The 21,191-nt window shown below is 39.4% G+C and overlaps 1 protein-coding gene across 1 annotated transcript in view; it reads right to left on the reverse strand.

Moving 5' to 3' along the window:
• wdr11 (WD repeat domain 11) overlaps positions 1-21,191 on the reverse strand; it is a 70,649-nt gene that overhangs the window by 14,591 nt on the left and 34,867 nt on the right. The window contains exons 12-20 of the mRNA XM_022204433.2: positions 18,267-18,373; positions 15,519-15,594; positions 12,285-12,393; positions 10,886-11,007; positions 9,244-9,391; positions 5,922-6,028; positions 5,207-5,321; positions 2,362-2,533; positions 2,148-2,256 (exon numbers count right to left, since the gene is read on the reverse strand). Coding sequence (XP_022060125.2) covers positions 2,148-2,256; positions 2,362-2,533; positions 5,207-5,321; positions 5,922-6,028; positions 9,244-9,391; positions 10,886-11,007; positions 12,285-12,393; positions 15,519-15,594; positions 18,267-18,373 — 1,065 coding nt within the window. The remainder of the gene's footprint in view (positions 1-2,147; positions 2,257-2,361; positions 2,534-5,206; positions 5,322-5,921; positions 6,029-9,243; positions 9,392-10,885; positions 11,008-12,284; positions 12,394-15,518; positions 15,595-18,266; positions 18,374-21,191) is intronic.

Below are 21,191 nucleotides of genomic sequence, written 5' to 3' on the forward strand. Positions count from 1 at the left end.
AGGCAAAGTCTATTCTAACATTTATGCTGAGGTCAGGTACTTCCCTGCGCACGCTGCTAATATAGCTGCCTGGCTTTTGATAAGGCAGCTGTGTGTGATTAATGAAAGAAACACTCAGGTCTCAGTTAAATGGGTTTGTAACTACATCAGGCTATAGTTGAACACAGATGTAGCTGTCGGCAAAGAGAAACAACAAAAACGTTCTCTGAGGACAGCCTCTGCTGGATCCCATGCTGACTTGCTTACAGAAGTGAGTGGCTCATACTAGCAAATTGTTTATTTTTTTATGAGGTAATAAACGGAATGCTTGTGTGTTTGGCAGATGGTGTGACGGTATAACAACAAATTAAAACTAGTCATATACAGTATGTTGATGGTTAGAAATTCATTCATTATTGTTCTGATTTATTCTGGCATACAGTATACTATTAAGCAAAACTACCTTAGAACTTCCTGCAAATCCTAGTCAGTCACTTACCACTGAAGTAAGGTTAGCCTCACATGTAAAGTGAAACTGGATTAAAAATTGATGGCATTGCCAAGTTCTATAACCAATATCCCACTTCAGCTGATATATATTTCTGCTCAGCCATAATCAGACTAAAAATATATCCACATTCTAATGATTAAGGGGGATTTTCTTTTAGAAAAGACAGCTAAAAAAAGTCATTATACTGATTCATTAGGTTTTATGTGATATACTGTATGAGGTGAGAAGATGGTCAGACTGTAGCTGCCCATCTGTCTTCATCCCCTGGTTCAGCGATGTCCATTACACAACTTTAAATGCAGTTTAACCTAAAGCAGCTCTGCTCAATCACTGACGCCTGCTGTGTGGACATCAATAATTAAACACCACTGGCCACTATCAATATGCTTCTCAGCTTACATACTCCGAACACCTTGCTTTAGGGTTAGGTGCCAGCATGTGGCATTTATTGTATAGCTTTTGTTCCAAGATATACAATAAAGCACTGGGTGTGTTCAAATCCACTGATCAACTCACGGACTGATCTTACAGCCTGGTACAGGTTCAGGGAATTCCAAGCGCTTAAATAATCTGTTCTCAACATGCACTGATAAGCTGTACTCATTGAACCAACTTAAATTCCTTAATGCACATACATATTGTAAACACAGCCATTACTTTGAGTCCTAACTATAGTCCCCATAGTGCAGAGTAGCATGTTTCCCAAGCATTTGGCAATTTCTCCCAGGGGCTTTTGGCCGCTTTTTTTCAAAATCTAAATACCAGGTGAATTTGACATTTCAAATTCACCTGAGGGGAACGGTGTGATTGTAACGGACATGTCATGTTAGCCCAGCCAACAGGACGTGACAATGGGGAGTGCTACAGTCAATCAAAGAAAATCTTGGTCGACTAAAATTGTACCTACTTTTCAACCAAATAAACAGTCTGAGAAAGAGAAAGAGTGAGAGAGAGAGGGAAACACCTTTACATTATCACCAGATTACCTTAATTGGCCAAAATGCACTGAGTGCACTCTATCTGGTAGCCTCACTAGCCTAAATAATTTTCTTTCAAAAACACATAAAAACTTACTTTTTGTAGAATATTAAATCGTTTAATATTGTTATTTATGCTGAAATGACAACAGCAAATACTGAGCCATCCAGATCACACCTGGCCACGTTAATATGATTTCAGAAAATGAAACCACATGGACTTGTGATCACAGCACAGGAATTATTGAGGAATAAAGCACAGAAAAGTCAGCCTACATTTTTAGATGATATGTCATGTTAAGTTGTTGAACTGTGATATGCAGACTGCTGTTTGCAAAATTTGCACTTGTATGGCCACACCTCCAACTTCTTTGACTTGGTGTCACTTAGTTTGGAGCCAACTGAGAGTAAATGCTCAGTAAGCATTAAATAAGTCACACCTAGTAGTCTCCATTAGGTTGGAAGTTCAAAGATGTCCAAATGTGGGGAATATTGAAAGCTTTTCTGTCACTCCCACTGCCAAAATCATCTTGGGAAGTGTGGCGATGAAAGCAACACTGGCAATTAGCCAGCCAATGAGAGTTTGGGCAGATGAGAAAATATCAACCAGCTGATCAAGCTGGAGATAGCGCTGCCAGAGGAGATATATTTATGGTGACTTGTTCAAAGGCGAGTCTTACACTTGAGTGATGTCCATAGTAAAGGTTCCTGACCATGGCTGTAACAGAAGGAAAGCCTTGAGAGTGAGAGCAGCTCGGGGCAACAGCAGGTAGGGGCACCACACTGGATCTGTTTATTTTACCCACAGATGAGAAAGAAGACAGTATTAGACCATGGCTTGTATTACCATAGCAGGTGACATGACAGCACATCATTACGTAATGTCAAACTAACCGGTGAGGTCTTGTTCATCCATGCGGTAGCTGGCTGACTTCATGGCCATCTCCAACACTCGGATACAGCCATCATCTGATGCTAGCACAACCTTGTCTGATGTGCACCAGTCAATGTCTAAGATACGGTAGTTAACATTGCGACCAATCCGCATGCTGCTGACCATTTGGACCTGCAAGACAGCAAGAGAGCCAAGGTCGTTAATTTCAAACTGCTACCTAAATCTTTACATTATACTGTCTGCAACAAGTATAGCAAAATGGTGACAAATTCACAGTTATTTTGCAAAATCCTGATGGAGACAGACACAACATGGGATGGTTTTGCACCAAAAACAAAGGATGGCCAACACAGTGTGCTAATGAAAACTAATTTATGTTGAGTATAACAGTATACAGAGTGAAAGAGTCACAGGAGATACAGTGATTTCAGCAAATACTCCCTGAAATCTCTTTCTTTTTTAGGGGGGCTTTTTATTTGGCTCTTGGGGTGTCAGTGAAACCCAGATGTCAGCAAAGCGCTGAAGCATTTCGGAAATCTCTCCTGCCTTCTTTTCCTCCCCGAGCCTTTTTGCTCCTCCCTCTGTCGCTCTCTCTCCATCTCTTTGCTGCTCTATAGCTCTTCCTTGTTTCCCTCAGCAGCTTGATCTATCTGTTGTCTGACTTTTACAATTGTTGACTGAAAACTACGCCTCATCTTGCCACCTCTCAACTAGAATTACTGCCTCATGGTTGCATGCCTCCGCCAACCTGTCAAGTTGCAATTTAGATTCATGTTTATCTAGACTCACATAATGCATGCAGTGAATAGGACTGTACGATACATCATTTTAGCATTGGCATTGCAATGTGTGCAAGCAAGATTCTTCACACGACACAGAGTTTCTTGACATGCAGCCTTCCCATGTGCACAGCAAAATGAGTGAGCAACAAGAAAGAAACACTGAAAAAGAACATTTGATGCCAAAAAGGAAACATAATGTCAGTTGTATGTTTACATAATTATTAGAATATCACTCAGAATCACAATTTTGACTTCCCACAATAAAATGAACATGACGGTCATGATATTGATGTTTACTATGGTCAGTTAAAACAAAAAATGTAGATAAAATCTTATTGTTTCAGCTTGGGTAAATCTGACAGCAACAAGCCTTATTTCACTCTTTTCAAAGTAATTTTTGGTTCCACATCTGTTTGAGTTGCTGCACTGCAGAAAGCGAGTGGAGACTAAAGGCATTCTCCACACAGTGTCTACTGTAGCCTGCATGGTAGGTGTTTAGCGAACCTTGGGGAATTGTAGTGTCTACTGACAAGCTTAAGTTCAGCAAGTGAGGTGTGTCGGGGATATATTCATATTTTGACTCAAGGAGATGCACTGAATTGTGAATAATTTAAGTTTCATCTTGATGCTAAGATTTGGACATTAACATGAGTTTTGCACAACATGGAAGTAAAAGCAACACTCTGTGAAAGTGCAATGTTTTGTCTTTAAAATCTAATAATAAATGGAATACATTAGCTAATCATCAGCTTAATCACGATTGACATCTTGGCCATTGTCGTGGGTATTTGGGTACAGAACGGACACACTGATTAAAAACGAGAACTTTGTCGACAATGTATGTATGTTTTGTAATTGATGCGTCACAGAAGCTACAAATTAAAACCATGGATTCTTCATAGAAGGAAAGAAGACCAACAGTATACAATCACTACACCTAAAGATTAGAACTCAAAATTAGCACCATCAAGTCAGCCTCTGGTCAAATGTGAAATATGATCACAATCTCCTCTTTTGTGTCTGAATGATGGTGTTGAATAATGGCCAGAGAAGTGCTTCTGCAGAACATTATGATGTAACCGTGTAGTTGACCTTTGAGCTATTGGGTATAAATGTCATCACTTCATCATTTTGTCCTATTAAGCATTTCTGTGAAATTTTGTCATAATTAGAAATTTACTGAATTGTTGAGTTATTGTCAAAAAGTCACAGTGTCCACTGACCACTTGACCATTCAGTTAATCCTCCAATCCATGTGAACCTCTGTGGGAAATCTAAAGAAAATCCATCAAGACATTTCTCTATCCAGACAAAAGTGATCCACTGGGACCACCTTGTGCTTCTTAATACACTAAATCATCCATCTGTGTCCACATTAATCGGATATTCAGTTTTTAAAATTCCTTGCTCCTGGGGAAGCACAAACACTGTGGCATGGATACAGAAGAACTAAAAATTGTGTAGTCTGTGACATTAGATCAAACGATGAACTGGAGCGCAAACTAGCCCGAGGATTCTTAGTTGAGCTGAAACAAAGAGTGTGTACAGAGAACTTTCTGGATGATGATGACTTTGGTAAACAAAGTTAAAGAGGGGGAGAGGATGTTTGCCGCCTTGAGGCTCCTGCATCATCCATCCTGCTATGGCTGAGCTTATATATGTCGGGGAAAAGCTTTTAAGGCTTGTGTACGGATCCTTACAAGGCACACTATAATGATTCTTTAATACAACAGGACAATTACAGTGGATATGCCATTACTACAGCGTTAGTATGAGAGAGGACATTAGTTAAATATACCCGAGCACATTACTGTAGTGCCTCAGTGAGTACAGTGCTACGGAAACCCATTAAGTCTGCCACAGTAAATCCGTAAAAGCACTGCTGTGAACCTGCACGCTCTCCTGCAGCTTCTGTCCTTTTATTAAAGTTATGCAGCGCAGCACTGTGATGTATGCTGGGAATTTATAATGTGTTACAAACAAGCCAATCAATGATTTAACTGCAGCGCTTCGAGGTCACGATGACACGACAACTGCCAAGGGTTTGTGTCTGTAGCCTCACCTCTTTGGTGTCCCAGACCTCTGCTCCATCTGTGTACATGACCAGCAGCTTTTGGTTGCCTTTTCCAGGCGCGAAGCGAATCTTCTTCACCCAGCCACGATGTGTCGGTATTCCCCTGAAAACATTGACACAATTAGTCAATTTGTAGTGATTGCACTTCATAAAAAATAGACGGACTTGCTGACTTTCTGGATTTTTCTCACACACTGTTCTTCTGACATTGAGGTGAGGTCAGTTTTATCCACATATACAGCATATTTTTTACACAGTAACACATCAGATTGTCCTGTCCAAACGAGCATAGACAAACCATCTGGTTCGATTAGAAAAATAATGACAGAAAATATCTAAAACTGAACAGTCCAAGCAGATTCTTTGGGGATTAAATAATAATAATGTAGCGTAATAATGTAGCATGACACTTTACTCAAACTTTAATTACTCTTTTAGATTTTACAGATAATTGAAAAATAATTTCATCAGTAAAGCACAATGAAGAAAAAAAAAGTCACAGTATGTTGGAATCCGTGTCAGTTAAAACGCTCCAATTTGTTCAACCAGCAACCCGAAAGCTCAATATTTTACATTCACTGATACGTAAGATGAAGAAAAGCAGAGAATTCTAAAATGTTTTGTATGACATTCTACGGTTTCCTTCAGTTTACTTAAATTGTATTCATGTTTTGCCTGCAACATTCACACGTTTAGCTGATACCTTGACAAACGAGCTTTGAGGTCCCAGAAGTTGAGATTGCCGTCCACATCTCCAAGCACCAACGTGTCACCTTTCCAGGCAATGCAGGCAATACTACCCATACTGCCCTGCAATGTAGAACAGGAAAGATGTTCACTGAGGTATGAAGAGTCTTGCACAAAAAAAAGGAAGAAGACATGCGCATAGATTCCTAATTAAAGCTGGAGTAGGGTAAGGTGTATTTTTTGGCATCATTTTGGCATAACTTTTCAGCATATTGAAATTCAAACAGTCTGACAGTAAATTAGACATCTTCACCTTCTCTTCGCTCTGCTTTCAGGCTGTAGAAAATCCTGCCAATGAGAGGAGACTTTCTACTTGGCTATTTTTGTACGTTGCTCATCTAGTGGGAGAAGGGATATACTTTTCCAATGTTTTTATCTTTTCAGATTTCTGCCTACTTCAGCTTTACGTCAAGTATTTCAAAATTTCTAATAAGTTCACTTAAAAACAGTTTTGAGAGCATGTTTGAAGCAGGAGGACAGAGGGTCAAGAGAAAACACATTGCCAGCCAAACAAAGCATCCAGCAGGAAAAAGCAGAGTCACAATGAAGACCAGTTCTACTTTGTACTGCACATTCCACAAGTTTTATCTTTTTTTTCTCCCAATCTTTTCCAACATGTTAAATAACACAACAATGACTGTACAATCTATAATGACATTCTGTACAGTAAGGAGGTTTAGCATCATGTCCGTGTGGGCTCTTTGCCATAAAGGGCCATATTTTCAGGGGTTTTTGACAATAGTGTAATTGCACATCCCCAGAGTGTTCTTTTCTGTATCCACAGATCAGAAAGTGTGTCTCTGAAAAAATGGAAATATATGGAACAAGGCAAAAATCAGGGGTACTATTGGCATGGTACACTTCACAATTTGTGCAAATATTTTGAGATGAAACTTAAAAATAAAAAAAATGGGGGATGGGTAAAATTTACATTAAACTGGTATTAAGGGGTAGCCTAGCTGCGCTAGACAACCCATGACAACAAATTTAATTCTCTGCAAGGGTGGGTCTAGGTACCCTCGGTAAGCCTCGAGGTTGGATGCTCGTAAAACTGGCCGACGAATCACCATGAAGTGTAGAGTCAGAAGGCGGGCGTAACTAAGTGACGACAGAGGGGCGACGATTCTGACAGAAACAACCGGAAACAACTAGCCTAGCCGTGCTATAATATGAGACCTTTATGCTTCATGAATGTTTGGATTGTTTTAAACGGTTCCTAGACACAAAGCAATAAAATTACTGTCCACTAGCCTCACTAGTGAGTAGCTGTAGCTGTATCCTCCGACTGTTTCTGAAGTCAATGATCCTTCAGGCCAGCAGGCTGACGTCTATGATTATCCTCCATTTAACTGGAGATAGACCTCAAGAAAAATCATATCATTTGGCTCACAAGTCACGTCGCTAATGCAGCCAACCACCAGGTAGTTAAAAAAGTGCAATTCCAACAGCATAAAAGCCACCCTTTTCCCTTTGCTATAAAACATTCCACAGTCTGGCATTTAATGTTTGAGTGTGAATGAAAACAAGACAATAAATTGAAATATCTGTGTCAGCTGAGTGGTAAACAAAAGCCGCATGTGAGTTTAAGTACGGCTAGGCTACGCCACAAGACAGAGTGCTGATGTGAAGACATTAAGTGTCAGCTCACCTTCAGCGTGTGATAGGACAAAACTTTTTAGGAGAGTTTCCATCAGTTTCCTGACAGAGATATGAAGATCTTCTATCATCTTGAAAGGACTGTAAAACCTTTGGGGTATGCAAATCTTTGAGAAATAAATCTGCAGCCGTCACAAAGATAAGGCCTTAAAATCCCCTGGTAAACTGAGAGTATCTGTGTGTGTGGTGTGAGGAGATGCAGGTAGTGAGAGAGCAAAACATCCTTTGCAGCACACGAGAAATGAATATACTACTATACACATTTTCCCTTAGATACACTGCATGGATCATTATGAATTTAGCTGAAATGAAGAAAGTAAAAAAAATAGATAAATGTCAGGATAAAATTTGGTGTTTTTTGCTGACAGAAGGTGGGACATTTTCAACAAACAGCAGAAGGTGCTACCTACACAACAGCATGACTCAGCTCAAAACAATTACACGTTTCAATGAGATAATTATTTCAAGAAAGTTCCTGAAGTCGATTTCTTCCAAAAAACATCTCACACAATAGAACAGAAATGGATGCTGCTTAGGAAGTTAAACACTTTTATTGAAAAAAAAAAGTGTTATGTTGACCTAAAAATTAATCAAAACATCCTACTGTTATGTGGCATCTTCCAAAAAAAAAGAAATCCTGTTTTCAGTAATAGCGGTCTGTTTAATAGACTATTCATGCTGCTGCCGTAGCCAATTAAGAACTCGGTTGCTGTTTATATGCTTTACAGGTAAATTGCAGCAACAGATTTTCTTCCCTTGAGCTTGAATTACGCTCTGCCTCAGCGAGGTGAACACGTGCAGACACTATTTTTAGTGTGACGATACACACCTTCAGCTGCCTGTTTGTCCTCTAGAAAAAACTGTGGCATAAACATAAAGCTGTATAATTTATCAGTAAAACCTTTAGTTTGATTACGTTCAATTTACTACTTAATGTAGCACATTAGATGAACCACATTTGGTTGTGGAGCCAACATCTATATCATCCCTCACACAAGTCGTGCAAAAAAACCCTGAAGGACGCAGAATATAAAGGAGAAGGGATGGTTTTTATTATATGGAGGAGGAAGCTGTGCAGAGTCTGGCTAACAACCAAAAAGCATCATTTTTTAAAAACTCTAAAATAAGGTAAAACGTCCACACAATGCAGTGGTAAAAAAATTACACAATCCTCCGAGAAAGATTTTGCCTGTTTAGAACATAAAAAGATTGCGTTGTTTAGCTTAAAATAGTGACCAGACAGTGACAAACGTGGTATATTAAGGTGAAGTACAATATAAGAGTCAGTGCAGGTTACACGACCGAGAGAAAGTATTGATCAACAGATTTGACAAGAGCAGATAACAAATAGAGTCAAACATTTACAGAGACAGCAGAGGAGAAAGTAAGAGGTAGAAGCAGTGATAGGAGACACACTGATGTTTGCAGAGAGAAACAGGGAGAAAAAACAATTTAGATCTTTGTGTACAGAATGGATTACCACAAAAGCTGAATGGGAAAGGAGCAACACTAAGCAGGTAGTAATGGCTTTGTGCAAGGATACGTTTAAATGACCTTGAAGTAGTATAGGGTGATATGAAAAAGAGACATTAAAAAAAAAGACACATGGTCTCTGGACTCACATCAGGGGGAATGCGTGCACCATCTTTGACTGTGTTGCCCTCCACGGTGATGTGGTAGACTTGGCCGTCGGTGTCAGTGAATACAAAATGCTCCCGGGCTGAGATGGCCTGGCTGGTCTCTGACTTGCTCTCAGCATCCTGCAGGAGACTGTAGGGGGGAAATCAAACAATCAGTTCTCTCAGATAAGCTCGTCAGTTGTTTCCCCCCCCCCCTCTTCCTCATGTGAAATATTTTGACTGGATGTCGCGGTATTCTTCTGCTGTCTGTGGCAAGGCATCACCACTATCATCTAGTTCTGTGTTTGCCATCCAGGGGTAGTTGTACTCCTGGGGTGTATTTTGACAGTTGCTAGGGGGTACAAGGAAAGACTGTGTGATGCAGAAGACAAAATAGGTCGTACGTTGCGCAGGAAGATTTTGCCAGACCGTGTAAAAACTACTTCATGAGTGAGTGATGTGTGTTTATTTTTCATTGAGTTACTTAACATAAAAGTACATTTTTATGTTGACTTTTGCAAGCAAGTACATTATTATTTATTTATTTATTAATCATGCAAATAAAAAAAAATAAAGGAGAAATGATTTGTTTTGGATTTGCACTGACTTCAGGGCGAGTAATCTTTTCTAATCTCTTACAAATTCCTTTAAATTCAGCGAATATCTCCTGGCTAGCTTGCACAAAGCCACACAACACCATTCTACCCAGCCAGCAACAGTGGACGTTTATGCAGGCAGACTACATGCACAGGTAAGCCCTATGAATCCCAACATGAAGTCATGACATTGGCATGAAGTCAAAGTTGGCATTGGCAACTCAAAACTGCCACTGGCCTTTACAAGTGTATGGAAATCTTTGTTAACAACTCTGATTTCTGGATAGAGAAAATTTTGCTTCCCTTACTTTTGGCATTGGATGGTTTTATGCAGCCACAACTGCTCCTCTCCTCCCTGTCTTGGAGGGGAACATGGAGCTAGAAGCTGGTTTTGGCACCGCTAAGCTCTGTTTCTTTGCTCATAGACACAGATCGAGACTCTCATCCTTTGTCCTGCTACAGCAGCAGATCACAGGGACAGTGGCTACAGCTGCACCAGGAAAAGGATGGTCTCTCTGGGCTATGGCTCTTCTGGCCAAAGACAACGATCTGAACCGCTACGTCTTGCAAGTTTTTACAGTGTACTGTTTTGAATACTGTCTCTGGTTGCTCTGATGTTGTTTATTCGGTGACATTTTATAATTATAATGGGTATTTTGTGTCAGTTATTCCCACGCCTATAAGTCTGAAAGCTTTCTCTTTTTGTCAGCGAACAGAGTTGGTGGCATCGTTGCCACGGCAATGCACATCCATAAATTTCAGGGATCTGGCTTCTGAAGGAGCGTTGAAGACACGGCTGTGTGTTAGTTCTGCTGTTGAGTTCAAACAACAACAAACTTTGTAAGGAATGGTATATTGCACCTTAAAAATAAATAAAATAAATAAAGTATTAAAAAAATGACAGAATATCACTATCTTCTCTTTATTTCGAATGTGTGACTAAAAAGAGCATGTATACATTTCAGGGTGAAAACTTCAATTGCAGGAGTTAGTGTGAAACTTTCTGTCCCAACAAAAGACTGCAGACCCCAAAGCTTTGTAACATTCACCTGATGACTGAGGATTCAACGCTGCTCTGCTCTGCATCTGACACCGTCTGCCGAGCCATGGCCTCCCTCGCTGCCATCTGCTTCTTTTTTAGGCTCTTCAGGTTGTGAGATGGGGACCACTCCTGTTTACACACACACACAGAGGATTACAGTTATACTGACAAACACATTTGCGAACAGAAAACAATTTCAGTGCAAAAAGCAGCCACAGAGAGACAGAAGGAAATGTCCGGAAGATGCTCATATGAATGAAACTATAACACGCAACACTTTTCCCCCCTCCAAGCCATTTGGTCTATGTGCTGGAACAGTGTAGATGTAGTGTGGTTGACTCGAGGTTGTAATCAATATGGAAATGAGACAGCAATATGGGCCTGGTGGAGGCCAGCATGCATTATTAAGGTTACTGGCGTTTTTATTCACACTGTGGAGGATTTTACTGCCCAACTATAAAGTTTGTCCAGCATAACTCTTCTTTTATGAGCATTTCTCTGGCCTAATGAAGCCACTGTTCTTTGCTGAGCTTGGGGAAATTTTCCAGACTAATCTTTCAAATGGCCCATACAAACACAAGGAGGGCTCGGGGTCGAATAGTGTAAGAGACTATCATTAAAGAGAAGAGTCAACAATGGCTTTTTCTACACCACTGACAGTGTGTTTTGTTAAAGCTAGAATGTAAACTGAAGATAATTAGCGATCCAGCTATAAATGTAAAGCTTCCATATGGTGGCCCGCTTCAGGAAATTAATGAATGCCCTGACAGTGTCTGTTTCAGTTCTCAGCTCAGAATATTGGTTCATTCCATTGTCTGCCTACAAAAACAGAAAAATATGGAAATGAGAAGAATTTATTTGGAAGTTGGCTGTATTAAAATGCACTATATGTGAGCACACAGACAGAATGATCGACGCTAACAGATGTAAACACCTGTAGAGTATTGGCTGCACTGAAACTTGTAAGGCAACATCAACCCACCCAGTCCTTATTTATTGGTTTAAAATCGGTGTTAAAGTTTCTATCATCTCTGAATGACCCTCAGCTTTATAATTTCCACAGAGCTCTTAGTTAACAGTAAAGTTAGCTAATTTAGCCCCACAGTGTAGCTGAAATAAACCTTTTTATATCATAATATCTTTAACTTAACACCCCACTTATAAAAAACACAAAACAATATAAAAATGGATTTTTGCCGTATAGGACAATTACACAAGCATACCTAAACACCTGTTACTAGTCACGTCGTTCCTGTTACATTTTAGTTTTGCAGAATTTGTTGCATTGTTCATGTGTTTGTGTGTGTGTGTGTGTGTGTGTGTGTGTGTGTGTGTGTGTGTTAACCTAGCACATTGAAATGACAGCTTGCTAGTGGAACACACTTAGTGAGTAAATTTGTTAGTACCAGTGCAGTAACAGTGGGGAAGTTCTTAGCCATCTCTCTGAGAAGTGTCCCAGTCCTGATGTCCCACAGCTCCAATGGTTTGTCTCTGAACACGACCACCAGATACTGTCTGAGGAAGGAAAACACAAACATGCATACTGACTCTCAAAACACTACACCAGTATAAGATTTATTGTGGTGCTGAATGCACAAAAGGGCCTGCCACCTATTTAGCAATATATGTGTGACAGAAAGTTGTTAGTTCAGTGAATGATTTCTCTCCAACAGAATATAAATGTAGCAAGGATTGATTTTTGATACAATCCCTGTTTTGCATGTAGCTCTCCATACTGTAGTTCCCCTTAGGTACACCGCTGTTTACAGTGAGAAATAAATGAGCAGCATGGACAAGCACGATCGATCGGACATTCACACTTGCGACCTTAAGTTTGCTGGTCTACACACAGCAAACCAAGCAAAAACAAGTAACTAGTGCCTGTACCAAGTACCAAGCAACAGCTGAATGGCTAAAATCTAACCTTCAGCTGCTGCTGTACAGGAGTGACACAGTACTCAACAGAGCAAACAAACTGCAGCATTGCTCCTCGGTGAGCACCAGTGTGTAAAAGCATGTTACCGTTTCTCTTTAGAACTACAACCCTTGGGCCTGGGTAATTATAAGATAGTGATCTGTGGCCGCCTGGTTGGAGCAAAAAAGATAAGACAGATAAAAAGATATGTGATGCACTGCCCAGTAATTGGATATTTTTTTCACCTGCTTCACGATTATGATACGGTGGGTAGTGTGTGGCACCTGAGTGAAATATCCTACATTATTTCTTGATCTTATTAGACAACCTATCGATTAAAGCAGCAGTATGCAGTGTCTGTTGAACAACCACTGTGGCACAAAGTGACAGTTATGTAGTAATAGATCACCTTAAACCACTATGCTAAGCTATTTTACTGGTAGCTTAAATGGAGGGGAGTCCTCATATGCGACAGAGTAATGACAGTTTGTCTAAATACACTTTAATATTTACCTAAAGTTTTCAACAAAAGCTAACACTAGCCAACACAAAACTAAAAAAGTAACAAAAATGAGCAACAATGCTTCTAATCACTTATGAATTCCATGTTTTTGTAATATGTAAGGGTTTATAGCTGTCCACACTTTACACTAGGTTTGGTAATAAGTAGGGCTAAGATGCAAAGTACTGATTAGTTGAGACTAATGAAGCTAATTTATATTTTCAGTATATTGATTCAAATTGGTCTTTTCTTATATTGATTTAAAACTGCCAAATTAAAGCACTTTACAAATCAGGTGATCTTTGCAATTTTGGAAATTATCCAATATCCAGAATGTCTTGATTTTCAAAAAAGTGTTTGTAAAAGAATCTCAAAGCATGTAGATTACAACCATTGACATGGCTTTGAAAAACCATACTGAACAAGTATTCAAATGGTAAATGAAGATGTCTGGAATAATGAGGAAAGTTTATTCTTTGAGCCATCTTTTCTTCTCATTTAACTCTTGATGATAGTCTTCTTTTCCCTTTTATCACGTTGCAGTAGGTTATTGAAGAAGTACTACATATCCATCGCATCTTATGAAATTACTTGTAATTCAAAAGAGGGGTTTGAGAATTAGCTCACATTTCAACAGGTGACAGTTAAAAGATATTCTTTGCAGGTAAGTTTAAAAACATGAATTGCTGACAAGATCTTCTACGTACATTACTTATTCAATTTTAAATTTTGTCTTCACACAATCACATTTTTTCCCTATTGACCTTATTTTCGTACTTCATGATATCAGTGTTTTATTAGATTTAAGGATCTTCAGCTATGAAATTCGCTAAATATGGCACTGAAATTGTAATCTTCTGTGTCAGTGTTTACTGTTACAAAGATTTCATATTTCACCTTCAGTTTCTACCGTGTGATTCCTCTGTGAGCATTATACATTTTCTTATTCTGGGTTTGTTTATCTGTTCATCTGTGTTTTGGTTTTCTGTTGCTTTACTTACTTTTGTCTGAAAAAGCAATAAAAGGGGACATTCCAGGAAGGGTAAATACTTTTTCTAGACAGAGTGAAGTGTGGTAAAGTGGTCACTCCATATTCTACAGAAGCAGTACACAGCAGTATCACTTATCTTTGCTTATGAAGCAGCTTTTATACCATCATATGTATAATAGTCTCATGGCCATGGCTTGCACATTATTTCTTGTATTCACTGCCCACAGAACAACCTACTTCTTTCACTTGAAAAGGGAGCAGTTGTTGCCATTAGCGATACAGGTCAACCACAAGAGTTCATATTCACCTAATGTAGGCAGAACAGCCCAAGATGTCACCTTCCGGTATAATGCATTATCTACCTAATCTTATTCGTATTGAATACACAAGGTGCCCTTGAGAAGAAAGCAGAACTCACTGTCAAACACATTGAGAACCACACTGAGTACACAAAAGACAGCTACCATCTGATGACCTTGTTTATATTTCATTTCTCAAAAAATGTGTCATGACTGTGAATGCATGCTCTTTTGTTTACCTGAAAACCAAAGTCCCGTTAAAAGCAATGATAAACACTTGAACAAAACATAGAAGGTCTAAAACGCTGCACAGCATGAAAAATATTTAGGTTTTTGGGGACAATCATTGAAAAAATTAATGGCAAACCTAACCTTATAAGCTCTTTTCAGTAATTTCCATAACTTTTCATCTGAGTATGAAAACACTTTAAGAAAATCAGATGTTTATGGAAGGTGACTGAGAGACCCACTGCTGAGGAGGCTCCAGGTACGCAAGGTGTATAAGCTATATACACTGCTCAAACAAATTAAAGGAACACTTTTTAATATTAGTGCTGCATCAAATCAGTGAAACGTGTGGGCTACTGATCTGGTCAAGTAAGTAACTGAGGGGCTTTTTAGTCATTTTCAGCTGCTTTGGTGTTCATAAAATTAACAACAGATGCACTAGAGGGGTAACAATGAGACAACCCCCAAAACAGGAATGAGTTTACAGGTGAAGGCCACTGACATTTTTTTCCTTCCTGATGTTTTCTGACTGATTAGTTGAGATTGTGGAAAATGCAATCTAAATATTGCATTTTCCACACAAAGAAAATAAAGTGTTCAAGTTAGGTCACATTTCGTAGCACCACAAATGTTATTTCATGGACAAAATTACATGGTGGTGGTGCTATTTAGTTTTGTTGATACTGGGGAGGGCTGGCAACTTACTTGAGATGAGACACTTTAATCATCTCAATGGGTGGCTCATCATTTCCTCGCTCACCTCTGAATGCAAAGCATCGGCCTAGAAAACAGAGAGAGAGAGAGAGAGAGAAAGTGAGAGTGTGAGGGAGAGAAGGTGATGATGGAAGAGAGTTGACGGTATCTTTCCTTAGACCTGATAGACACCAGACTGATTCCTCTCATTTCATTTCATTGTTAATGCTTCTTGGTTTTTGTCGGAGTGAGCAGTAAAAACTGCCGACATTATTCTCACTACTTGCTCTAATCCCTGATTTTCATTTACAAGTTCACACCCCACGACAGCCAACGTTATGCAGAGCATCAAGGTCCTCTTTAAACAAAACAAGCATGCCCTTCAGGTGTATCGTATTTTTGCCTAAAGAAGTGCTGATCTGTGTTTGTGAAGGACACAAAGGAAGGTGGCTTGTTTAAAATGTACAACTGATAGCGCTGCCTGTGGTGGTTTGGAGAAGTGAGGCTGACCTACACAGTTGTGTTGTGAGAGCAGTTGTGGAACAAAATCACTAAACATGTGGTGCAGGGAAAACTTTGGAGACCTGTGGTGTGCTAGAGGTTAATGACACGCTGTTCACCATTTCCTCTTCTGTTTCCTCACTCAAACACACAGTAGGAGGGGTCACATGTCTTGATTACAGAGCATCAATTATCAATCAATCAATCAAAGTTTTATTTCTATAGCACTTTTCATACAAAAGTAACACAAAGTACTTAACAAGTTAAAAACAAACAATAAAAAACAATATTAACAACATAACAAAATTATGTTATCTTGCTCTGCAGATCATCAGCCTACAGCCTGGAATCAAATCAAGGTCCTAACCATGGTCCATGGTGCTGCAAATACTGTACAGCAATTATAAACACTAAAGGGTACAATTTCTTTTTCCCGCTAATATGTCAGAACCTCATGCTCTTCACTAACGGTGGATGATTATTGGAGAGACACCTTCAAATGCTGAGCTGCTGACACTTGTCACGATCACGCATGTATAAATAATGTGTAATCATCATCAATAAGCAGAATGAATATTTATACTGTACGTGAGGCCATGCAAACTCAGTTCACCAACACTTCTAAGCACAAACCTCCTCCAGTTATTGCAGTGCGAAAAAAATACTTTCATGGGGAAAGAACAAATCCACCCAGAACAGTTGCATTGAGTAAGGCAAGCAAAGGAAGATGATTTTCCAGCCTAGAAGCCTAGAGTCTCAAATGTTATCAGGAAATACTACTGCGGTAAAGGCCACAAGGCCTTACAGCTGAAGTTCAACATTTTTAAGCCAAGAAAAGAAAATACTGTGTGCTGTTCCATTTGATGACTTCTTTTGCAAAAACATTCTTATTTTGTTAAAAAAGTAAAAACAAATTGTAAATGTGTGTGTGAAGTGAATCTGATTGAGACTGCCCAGGTAAAGCAGCAATTTAAAATCTAGATAATATAACTGCTCTTTCAAAAATCTGCCATTGAGCATCTTATTTATGAAATATGCTACTGAAAGAAATGTACAGTTCAATAAGTGGTTAGAAGCTACCTGACAAATGATTTCCTCTGTAAAAAGCCTCCTCATTAGATGCTTATTAAATCACATTGTCTCCTTTTTTGTATTTCTATATCTAATTTATGTTGTACCCTGTATATAACATCTACATTTTTGGGAGCTGTTGAGAAATGTATTTATTTTTTGTTTGTTTTGACAGGGTTTCCTGAGCTGTTCCCCTCTGCTTCCCTTGTCATCATGCAGCTCAGCTAGGCTGAACACACCCAAGAGCTACCATATCTATATCTAAACTGAGATTGATCTTTTCTATGGTAAGACAACTAAACAAAACATATTTCCCAAAATGCAGTGTTCCAAACTGCAGACATACATATAGATGCATCAGAGACGTGAATGAGGTCAGTGAGCAATCAGCAGCAACATTTGCAGTCCAGAACAGTTTTGGGATCTCAGTTCCTTGAACTCCAAAGAAATAAACATAAAGTGTCTGTGTGTTGGTTCGTGTGTGGCATTGTAACCAAATCTAATGCTGTGGACCGTTAACTTTGATGATGCTGGTGATTCAGAGAGAGTTTTAAAGTGACTTACTATTGCCATTGTCCTAAAAGGGGGATAAAGGCTTTGTGACCATATCGTTAAAGTGACTGTATCTTTTTATTACACCCGTGCAAATTTTTGCCGAGGACATTAGATATGTGTGACTAAAATAGATTAGTAAAGATATTAAAAATCCTCATTAACTGTTCATAGTGAACATTTCATTGTGGGAATGCTAATATGAACAATATGAACAGAGTACTTTTTTCTTCCCTACTGAAACCTTTAACCGTTATTTTCCTGACCAGCTCTCTCTGACACAGAAAATGCAGCACTATATAGATTTCCACCCCCTGAAGGTGGAAACACAGAATGGTCTCTGCTGGTGCAGTAATTCTATGGAAACGTACAAAACTCATAGATCTCACTTTCAGGGTTAGACAGCCCTCGGTGGTACTCTAACATAAGAAGAGGCTCTTAGAGAACTATATAGACAAAGAAAGACAGATAAAAGGGTAAAGTCGGAGGGTGAAGGAGACTGAAGTGTCTATTTTCTTTGCTGTGAAGACTGCAGGACCCCAAAACAGAAGCCTCAAGAACAAAGAGCAATATAAAAGTTCTGGCTGCTACCCTCAGGTACAGGTGATAATATGTGTGCCTGTGTGAGTCTCTCACCAGTAGGAAGGTCGACATGCTGCAGTTCATTTCGCACCAGGCCCATGTTGTTGGGAGCAGAAGTGGCAAAAGACAGAAAACTGGTAAGGCTCACCCATTCAATCCCCCTGTGGAATAAAACCACACACACACACACACACACACACACACACACACACACACACACACACACACACACACACACACACACACACACACACACACACACACACACACACACACACACACACACACACACACACACACACACGGTTTTAACTTAAATAAATAATATTGCTATCTAATGCATGCAGCATAGCTGCCAAATATTCCTTCACTTCATCCTAGCAAGCAGTAAGGTAAATGGTACACTTACAACTTCCATAAAATCCATCAGGAACATGTTAAAAATTCACAGAATATCAAGCCAGAATGTGTGAGATATGAATATTTTTGAGAAGCTGGCCCAGCTGAGGGAGCACAAACTCCACGATAATGAGATGGTAAATAGCCACATGATTAATTAGTCGATTTCCCCACTAAATGTAAATGAGATGCTAAGTAGCCTGGCTTCCTTTGGCATGGCTGTTCTGGGGCAAGGGCTGCTGGGCTCATTTCCATAAAGCACCTCTGCTCTCCCCACCTCTGAAAACACACAAGTTTAAACATAATTTTGTACATCACAGCAGCACTTGAAAAAACAGCAACGGTCTGCATGCGTTTATATGGGAAGAGAAAACATTTGGTGGAGCTGTTTTCAAGAGAAAACCCAAATCTGGCAGCACTACTTTAATGTGACTGGTGGAGTTTGTGATGATATGGACATTTAAATACATGAGGGGGTCAAATACACCAAAGAAGTGTGCAACATCCAGCAACTAAAGTGTGTAACTGCTGGCATGTACTAAAAGAGGAGCTGAGAGAGAGAGAGATGACAAGCAGATATAGAGATGAACGCTGAATTTCACGGCTGTAAAGCAAATTCACAAACACCAGTAACCAAGCAGAAAAAAACATTCCCTAATCCCTCACTTAAGTCCATGCATAGGCACAGGCATTTTAAGGAACTTCTGCTTGTGTTTCATAGCTCATTAAAGTTGGTTGAAGTTCTACATTTGTGGACACCAACTTCTCTCATTAAAGAAAGCTTGGCTCTGCTTGAATGGATGGTGTTTGCTTCCAATCAATCTCTTAACAGCATTAATTGATTCAATCTTGTGCTTAATTAATCCTGGTGAAATAGTTTTGCTGCTCATTAGAGAATACGACCTAACGAAGCACAGCCTGCTCTTTGTTGATGTTTTACTGTTGCATTTTGGGACATTCAGACAGTGATGTGGCATCCTGACTGCACCCTATAGATATCATGACAGTGCCCTAAAGTGTTTGTGTTGTCATGTTGATGTGGATTGGGTTCACTTTTCTGATGAGTTTCTGATTACTTCCATGATGCTATGAAAAGACGTCACCATGACACGCGACTCTAATTTATAGTTATTCCGAAAAAAGTTTTCATTGAGGCATCTGAGGACCTCTGTTGGAGAATTGTACATAGGAACGTTACTGGACTGTTCCTTTCTTCAACTGTGTAATTTAAAATCAGTTCTGTCGTAAACTGTGCTAACCAATATGTTGACAGTTCTGGGGAACATTTGCAACTATTTTGGTGAGTTACGTTTGTGTTTTGAAGGATATTGGTAAGTTCAAGACCCCTTTTAGTGAAAACAAAGGCTTATTATCTGGTTAATATGTCCATATTGTGTTTTCTATATGCTGATTATAAGACGTATAATGAGCAAAATAAGCAGTGATTCAAATGGCTGAGCATTTCCACCTTGACAGTCTCAAAAACATGGACATCATAATTTCACTTAGGTCAGGGGTGTCCGAACTACGGCCCGCGAATTGGCCTGCAAGAAATTTTATAAATAGAATAGAATATGGCCGGCACTTCAACTTTTGCCTGAGTGTATTGCACTTCTTAGTTTTAACACCAGGGGGAGCTACTGTTGATCAAGGCAGTTGCTTCACCAAAAAGGACAATCACAGAAGAAATTTACCCCGTTACTAAACATGGCAGAACCAAAGAAGCAAAAAGTAGAAAGTGAGTGCAGAAAATTTCAGACACGGTGGGAGAGTGAATATTTCTTCAAAGAATTCAAGGGGAAGTGTGTCTGTTTGATCTGCACTGAAACTGTGGCAGTTATGAAAGAGTATAATGTACGACGTCATTATGAAACCAAACATCAGGCCTATGCATCCTACACTGGTGCTGAGCGAGAGCAGAAAGTAAAGCAAATAGTAGCTATCCTGCAAGGTCAGCATCAGTATTTTTTTCGTGCTCAAAAAGTCCAGGAAAAGGCTACAATAGCCAGCTACGAGGTCACCCAACTCATCGCAAGACATGGCAAGCCTTTTTCAGATAGAGACCTCATTAAACACTGCCTCGTTAAAGTTGCCGAAATAATGTGCAGGACTTCAACAACGTCAGCATGTCCAGAAATACAGTTGTGCGACCATAGACTGTATATAAAGATGGACGTAGCATCTGGCTTCAAAAATGAAGCCCACCCGGAAGTGTCAAAAACTTTCAATATCACGCTGTCCGCTAGGGTTGGCTCCAAAAAGATTTTGCTCCATAGACCCCAATTCATCACCGGAAAAAATAAAATTTGATAGACTGATTTTCTACAGCTCAGGATTTTTTCCCCGTTAGTTTTCATGGTCAAAATGAGAGACCAGGTGGCCGATCTTAAAATAAATCAATACTGAATTTTAAATAAAAAGTAGCATGCATTGGGTTCAAGAATTACACATAGTTTTAGGACAAACCAAGGGTGACATATAATAAACAAAACAAAAAAGGGGAAACAATAAGTTGACCAATAGCAGCAAACAGTATGAGGTATTCACAATGTCAAAAAAGTGTCATCCAGGACAACTGAG

The sequence above is a fragment of the Acanthochromis polyacanthus genome, chromosome 15, assembly GCF_021347895.1.
Source record: "Acanthochromis polyacanthus isolate Apoly-LR-REF ecotype Palm Island chromosome 15, KAUST_Apoly_ChrSc, whole genome shotgun sequence".
Classification (NCBI taxonomy): Eukaryota; Metazoa; Chordata; class Actinopteri; family Pomacentridae; genus Acanthochromis; species Acanthochromis polyacanthus.